The sequence below is a fragment of the Solanum pennellii genome, chromosome 10 (assembly GCF_001406875.1).
Source record: "Solanum pennellii chromosome 10, SPENNV200".
Taxonomy (NCBI): Eukaryota; Viridiplantae; Streptophyta; class Magnoliopsida; order Solanales; family Solanaceae; genus Solanum; species Solanum pennellii.
The window spans coordinates 67,028,938-67,036,205 of NC_028646.1; the positions used below are offsets into that span (position 1 = coordinate 67,028,938).

The window sequence follows — 7,268 nt, forward strand, 5'->3', positions numbered from 1 at the left end:
TGGCCCAAACCTGTTGGACCAATTTGCATACATTGCGATAGTCAAGCAGCAATAGGTAGGGCACGGAGCGTTATGTACAACGGGAAGTCTCGTCATATACGACGTAGACATAACACCATAAGACAACTGCTCTCTAGTGGAATTATCACAATTGACTATGTAAAGTCAAGCGATAATGTGTCAGATCCACTAACGAAAGGCCTAGTGAGAGAGGCAGTTGAAAGATCATCTAAGGGAATGGGTTTACGGCTTAGGACAAGTCAGCATGACGGTAACTCTATCTAGCAGACTGGAGATCCCAAGAGCTAGATTCAAGGAGAAAAACAAAGTTGTGGCTGACGGTTCGACATTGTCAATTAACTCAATCCATTCTCATGATGAAGACAATGTTCAGGAAAAGGTTAAGACTTTAAGGCTTGTTAATGAGGTAATAAAGCTTAAAGTTTTTAATGATTTGCTAAGTTTGGTAGATTTGATCAAATAGTGTATCTACGAGATGACACGGTTAAAAATCACCTATGTGAGTGTGAAGTGGAAGTCGCTTCAAAGAGAATTTTATGTCAAAAGCCTATTCTCTATACACTCATGAAACCAGTGTTAGGACCGAAAATAAGCAGGTGTAAACGCGGAAGCTAGCAATGCAAACCTCGAAAGACCACGAGTAAGAAGACAACGAGAAATATATCAAAAGACACAAAGATTTAACGTGGTTCGGCCAATCGACCTACGACCACAAAGGAGATGAGCAATCCACTATAAATATGAGAGTACAAAATACAGAGGGAAACAACCTCAACCAAATCACTCGGAATACATGGGAGGTTCACACAAGCGATAACGAATCAAGCTTGTGACTCACAAATTCTCCCTCTAACCAAAACTCTCAAAGCCCTTAAGACTACATTGTGAATGTTGATTAAGTTAGAAGGAACATTCCTCTATTTATAGAGTCCTAAACCTTTTCCTACAAGAAAAAGAATTAGTCAATCCAAAACTTTTTCCTAAAAGGAAAATCTATTTATGGTAAGAAATTTAGGACAAATAAAACCCAACAACCAGGAGGTGTTCATGGCTGAAACGAACACAACCGTAAGAATCATAAACAGTAAAGGGTTAATTGTGTGACATATGGTTGTCTAGGTATACACCAAAGTTCGACGGTGCAAAGATATCACATCTGCCGATTGACCGAGTATATCCGACATATGTTCACTACAGAAAGTCCAAGGGGAAACCTACTTATCCAAATGCAATTAATCCTTGCTTGAAAAGTACACAATTGTCCGTGCATTCCTATGTTATAACTATTCCCCATCAATGTGGGGGATTGTTGGGTATGTAGCAAGAATTGATGGGAAATAGAGGGAAGGAGAGGAATTTGAAAAGCTTAGAACTTGAAAGGCTGGGAACTTGAAAAGTCCTCTAATGCTTTAATGGAAAAAAGGCAATAGTCCCTCATCGGTAATGGAAATGAAAATAGGAGAGTTTAAATAAATAAACACTCCTATTAATTGTTAAAAGGGTTGGAAAGAGGGACACCCCTCGCGCCGTCGTCGTCGTCGCTCGCTTCGGCTTCGGCTACGGCTTCGGCTTCGTCTTTGACAAATGATCGATCGAGAGATAATTTTTTGGACAAATTTATTTTAATTATTTAATTAATTAATTAAATGGCCAAAAATTATTTTCAATTAATTAGTTGATAACAGAAGTTAACCGAAATGTTTTTAACTTTTTAATTAACCCGACCCGACTTGGATCCCCGCGCGTGACCCGTTTTAAATTCCGTTATATTTAAAAATAAAAATAAAAAATTTTCCCGCCATGACTGTTCTGAAAGGTTGCAACTTTCGGGAACAGTCAATACCATTTGAAAGTTTGCAACCTTTCATTAATGGTCATGTTAATTCTGAAAGGGTAGCAACCTTTCAGAATATATTCTTCTTGCCTATAAATACCATTCAGTCTTCAGAATATTTGCCAACGAATTTTCTGATCTTCCTTCTTCTTAAAAAATATTATTTCTTCGTGTACTTTCCTGCTGTAGATTGATTCGCTGACAGTAGAGTTTTTGGTATCTATACTCTACTGATTAAGATCATTTTACCCTGGGAGGTTATATTCCAAATCAAACCTCGGATACTAGAGGGGAATAATTTCCTTAAGGGGACACTGTGAATTAAGTGGACTTGATTTTCTTCCTAAATTATTAAAAGAGTATTCCAAATTCTGGTAAGTTTTTACAGATTCAATTATTTTTTACAAATAAATTTCTGTTCATCTTACTTACTGGTTCTAAAAGTCTCAGTTACTTCGTGTTTCTGAATGATTTATTACAATCAGTAATTTCTGATTTTGTAACACAGATAAACTACGCTGAAAATCAGGAAGAATAAACTTGTATAGAATCCTTAGCCATCTTGTCGTTCCTATAATGGGGCAATATCCCCTTATAGTTTGGTTGTGAGAAGGCTATTGAGATCCTATCTTTATCAGAGTTCAAATACCCAAAGACCCAAAAATGCTAGGTCATTACTTCTATTTAACTAAGCCTTCGGGAAAAAAGTTACCGGATACATTGCCAGTGAGAGGTAGCAGATATCAAGTAGAATTGTCAGAGGTATGCCTTGTTGACCCGGACACCATCATTATAAAAGAAAAAGAAGAAAATTTTGGTCTGGATTTTCAGTAAATTTGGAAAGACTGCAAATTAACATTCGAAACGAGACTGTTGAATTACCATAAACCATCATATAGCGAAGAACAAAGCAATTCTGGCGCATTAGTTGATTTAAATTCAATTTTACATGCGAGCTTAACCTGATTTCACCCGTGAAAGCTCCACCTTTGCCAGTCCAGCAATTCTGACCAGAAATCTCAATCCTATCAGTTAGTGAACTCTTCACTTGATCAATGTACAGAAAGGGAGGTGCAACAACCACATCTGCAAGTATCCAAGTAGAACATATTATTCTGTGATAGCAACTGATTCAGAATATAAAATCACTATATGAATGTTATAAACTAATAATATTTCAGCAATCTTGACTGGTTGACTGATGAAGATGAAGAAAATCAATATAATTGGTGGAGAGAGTCTTTTATCTATACACGGATATGATATCACAATGCCGAAACCCTTACGGTGCATACTCTGGAAGGACTGGGCTATCAGCACCAAACATTCATGAAACTTTGGACACGGACAATCCAATTAAAAATACTGGTATTACATCTTTATCGATACTACAGAGTGAATATTGGGAAGCAAAGAAAGAATAAAGAGAATGAGAGTACAGTAGGATGAACAACTGAATCATTTAAAATGCAACAGGCCCGCAAACAAGAAACAGAAAAAGGAATCCCCTAAACAGAAGCATCATCTTTTTTGTGCCTTTGTCATGCCTTTTGCAACACCACTTTGAGCAGGCTAATTAACATAAGTTTGCTTCTAAATCCAGTGGCCAGAACATTCAAAGATGACTTGCTTTTCCAAGATCTCTACGTCTAGGTTTGTAAAGGATAAGTATCAACAGGACATGTAGATATGGCCAGTGTCATGAACACTTCGATTGCAAATCTTCACAATTCTTATAAGGTTTCTATATTTTTCATTAATGCTTGCATAATCAACTTCATTCTCATTAAAACTGAATACCAGTATACCAAGACGAGGAAAGATATCATTTCAGATTTCAAATACAAGTATAAAACAAAGAGCACGGTGTCATCTGTGTGGCCTTGACACAAACGAGATATCATCCTAGATCAGCACTATGAAAGGGATATGCACAACAAACAATATTGAATGTAGGTGGCAAGTAGTAGTCAGCAAACTAGGGTCAAACAAAGTGGCAATTATAACAGGCTTACAAAGATTGCTCTGCGATCAAAATCTGAAAAAAGGGTAGAAAGTCATTGAGACAGCTTCATAGAAAGCTGGATATGCATATACAGCTTGAGGCAATAGAAAGTGAGCAATATTGAAGAACTCACCAACATCTGACTCGAGTTTCGCACTGTTCAGATCAGATACAAGCTTGCTTATGGAGTCCTTTGTTCCATTCTGCGAGAAATATTGACAAAGTTACAAAAACATAAAAATCATAGGGAAATAAATGCCACCGCCCGTTATGAAAAAGAGGGGTTTCAAATTTCAATCGCATAACTTGACAAGAGGGCATAAGATGTACTTACACATTTCCAGTTGCCACCAACAAAGAACTGCAAACAAGAAGAAAACTGTAATCAGACATCCAATAGGAAAAGGGCAATAATTTAAAGTTCAAATGGTAAAATTTGTGAAAGCTACCCTAATGCATTTTAGGGACAAATTATAGTGTCATGACAAATCTAACCCATGTTGCATTGGATGCTTGTTTATAAAGAAGAAGCCAACCAGCCTAATCTAGTGTGCTAAGGTGGGAAGTTGAAGTAGTCCCATAAACAAGAAAGGGGCTCAAATAGAGTAGAACAAATATAGAGCATTCATGTAGTAAACCCCAACTAGTTTGGATTGAAGACATAATTGAAAACAAGGTACAACAAATAACTTGTTAATCCAGTTGCTATTTACTCAGTACAAGTGATTCAATACAGTCATTGTAACATACTCTGTTTTAATAACTTGTATTAATTCAGATTACACACAGAGCCTAACAAACTGACGAAATCTACAAAAGCCAAATGTATAATGTAAAAGTTTTATATACCTTTCCGGAGCCAGCCATGGAGACGACGGGTCTGCAACCTTTGTGAGAGTCAACATTTTGGAAAAAAGAGTGAGTATTGTCAAGCTTGAAATTAGAAGATGGACGGAGACCAGAAAAGTGTGGTGGAGAGGAAAAGGAAATGGCGGATTTTGGACCAGAAAGTTGAGAAGCTAAAGAAGTTGCCATTTCCGAAACACAAGATATTTGTAATGGCCACCTTTCACTTATCTATCTGCTACAAACTGCTGTTACTATTCAGAACATCTATATGTGATTGTTTGCCCGTTCACTTTTACTTATTCACTATTTTAATATTAACTCACTTATTCTCATGTACACGTAGAGAGAATATAATAATCAGAACATTATTAATATGCATGTAAAGCTTGGTGCAGAGTTTGTGGTATGTGGTGGATGGATAAGGTTAAAAAAATAAAAATGATTCTAAGAGAGTGGAAGGATATGTCATTTTCTGTATATGTTGAGGCCATAAATTGATGGCTGATTTAATCTCCTTTTCAAGAACAATAATATGTTTTGGCAGGGACAGGATAACATTGAACTTCTTCCTCTGAAGTAGCAGTGGTGGAAATTATTTCTAGTGAAAAGATACTCTCAAGTCTTATCCATCACTTGAACCATTCGAACCACACCAATTTTCCCACACAAAAATAGGAAACTAGGGATGGAAATTGATAGACAATTTAAATTTAATACTACTCCTTTCCACTTGTTTTTGCTACATTGCTACTAAAATCAATCTGTGCATTAGTGCTCTAACAAAACAGCTCAATAAGAAAAAGAGATTGAACAAAAGATGTGTGTCTATGGTTGTACTTTGAATATAAATACTCTCTCCATATATAAACTTGCATTGTGTGGCAACTTCTCCTAGAGCTAATTCTATATAAACTACAAATAATTTATACTAAAACATTGATATTGAAAATCTACAGTTACACAAAAACGGAAAAAAGAGAATTTCTTTTTTCAAACTTAAGAAATTTGTTTAGAAGACTATTGCAAAAGAATAAATAAGAAAACGTATAAACAGGGTGGGACGAGGTAAGGCTGGGCTCAACGTGATAGAACATGTCAATTATTTTTTAAAAATGCTAAATAGGATTGGATAGGACTGATCAAATCTAAGCAAGTTATTTGTCCCGCCCTTACCAGCCCTATTGCCATCCCTAAACTCAAACAATCGTACTATCAATACACAACGAAGAGCTTAGTTATGGGTTGAACCACTAATGTTCTTAATCCATCTAGGATGGAATTTTTATATAGCGAAATTGAGCTAAGTAAATAACTTAAAAGCCTTGCATGAAGGCATTTGATTTGTGTCAAACAACTTTTTGTATGTAAAAAAAGTAGAAATTAAACATTATCGATTTTTTTATCAAAATAATTTATTATTTAAATCAATTTATAATCGTAATATATTTTTTTAAAATTTTACAAAACTAGTATAAACATTGTTAATAATGACATATTAGGCCATGTTTTAATTTCTGCTAAGCAACGGATCAAAACTGACAGAACTGACGTTAAAGTTGGAATACGTTACAAAAGTAACGTTTTAGTGTTTAAGTAGAGATACATTACCGCCGCTAATGTTTTAGAAGTATTATACTGAAACCCAGTCGTTTTGATCCTTCTATCTTAAACCCAATTTACTGTACTTCCTCACCTTACCCTATACCCAATTTCAATTCAATATTTCTTCCCCTTGCTACAGAAAATATATGCACAACGCTGTTTTCATTCTCGCCGTTAGTGTTACTGATTCACAATATCTCAGTTGCATAAGTATTTCGAGGTAATTGCTTAATTTAAAATTTGGTTTTTTTTTATGAAGGAATTGAATTATATTGAATCGTAAGTAGGATTCTATCTTGTATAAATTGAAGAACCCATTAACCAACCCATGAAATTGGATTCCAACATAAGTTGTTACCTGGTTATTTATTTTGTTTAATTCGATTTAAGAATTTCTTTTATGACCACTAGACTCGAAATTGTTATTTGAAGCTGTAGCAATTGTATATATTGTTGAGGAATTGACAATTTGCATAGCAGTGCATTGAAGAGAAGAGCTATAGTTACTGTTACATGGCATTGTGGAATAGTATATGTTTGTTAGCTACTTACATAACAGAATTAGTTTGTAAGGATAAATTGTGTGAGCTCATTAGTTGGTTAGCTTTGATTATTGTAACTAGCACTTTAGTCATTTATATAAATAGCCCAGTGTATTGTCACGACCCGCCAGATACCCCGGCAGATCGCGACCCGTCCAGGCAGCCAGCAGCAGGCGCAAGGGGCAGACTGCCCAAGCAGGCCAGCAGGCAAGGGGGCAGGCAGCAGTTGGAGGGGCAGCCGTTACAACAGTTTCGGCAGTTTCAGCCGTTTCAGCTGTTACAGCCGTTACAGCCGTTACAGCTGTTACAGCAATTAATGGGCGGCAGTTTCAAGCCTTGGGGAGGCTTGGCAAAACGTGGGGCAGACTAGTCAAGGCTAGGAGTCCATTTTTGGAAGACTTAGAAGCATGTCTTG

General features: G+C 36.2%; 2 protein-coding genes across 5 annotated transcripts in view; one reads left to right on the plus strand and one right to left on the minus strand.

The window, feature by feature from the left end:
* Positions 1–5,190, minus strand: part of LOC107002393 (triosephosphate isomerase, chloroplastic-like) — a 23,606-nt gene extending 18,416 nt beyond the window's left edge. For all 4 annotated transcript variants that reach the window (XR_001454510.2, XR_001454512.2, XR_001454511.2 and 1 more), the window contains exons 1-4: positions 4,710–5,190; positions 4,195–4,221; positions 3,994–4,063; positions 2,818–2,941 (exon numbers count right to left, since the gene is read on the minus strand). Coding sequence is in view for 1 of the 4 variants with exons in the window: in XM_015200402.2 (XP_015055888.1) it covers positions 2,818–2,941; positions 3,994–4,063; positions 4,195–4,221; positions 4,710–4,895 (407 nt within the window). In the remaining 3 variants the exon portion in view is untranslated. The remainder of the gene's footprint in view (positions 1–2,817; positions 2,942–3,993; positions 4,064–4,194; positions 4,222–4,709) is intronic.
* Positions 5,191–6,350: 1,160 nt separating this feature from the next.
* LOC107001511 overlaps positions 6,351–7,268 on the plus strand; it is a 4,766-nt gene continuing 3,848 nt past the window's right edge. The window contains exons 1-2 of the mRNA XM_015199528.1: positions 6,351–6,531; positions 6,985–7,262. Of these exons, the coding sequence (XP_015055014.1) occupies positions 6,458–6,531; positions 6,985–7,262 (352 nt within the window). The 5' untranslated portion in view covers positions 6,351–6,457. The remainder of the gene's footprint in view (positions 6,532–6,984; positions 7,263–7,268) is intronic.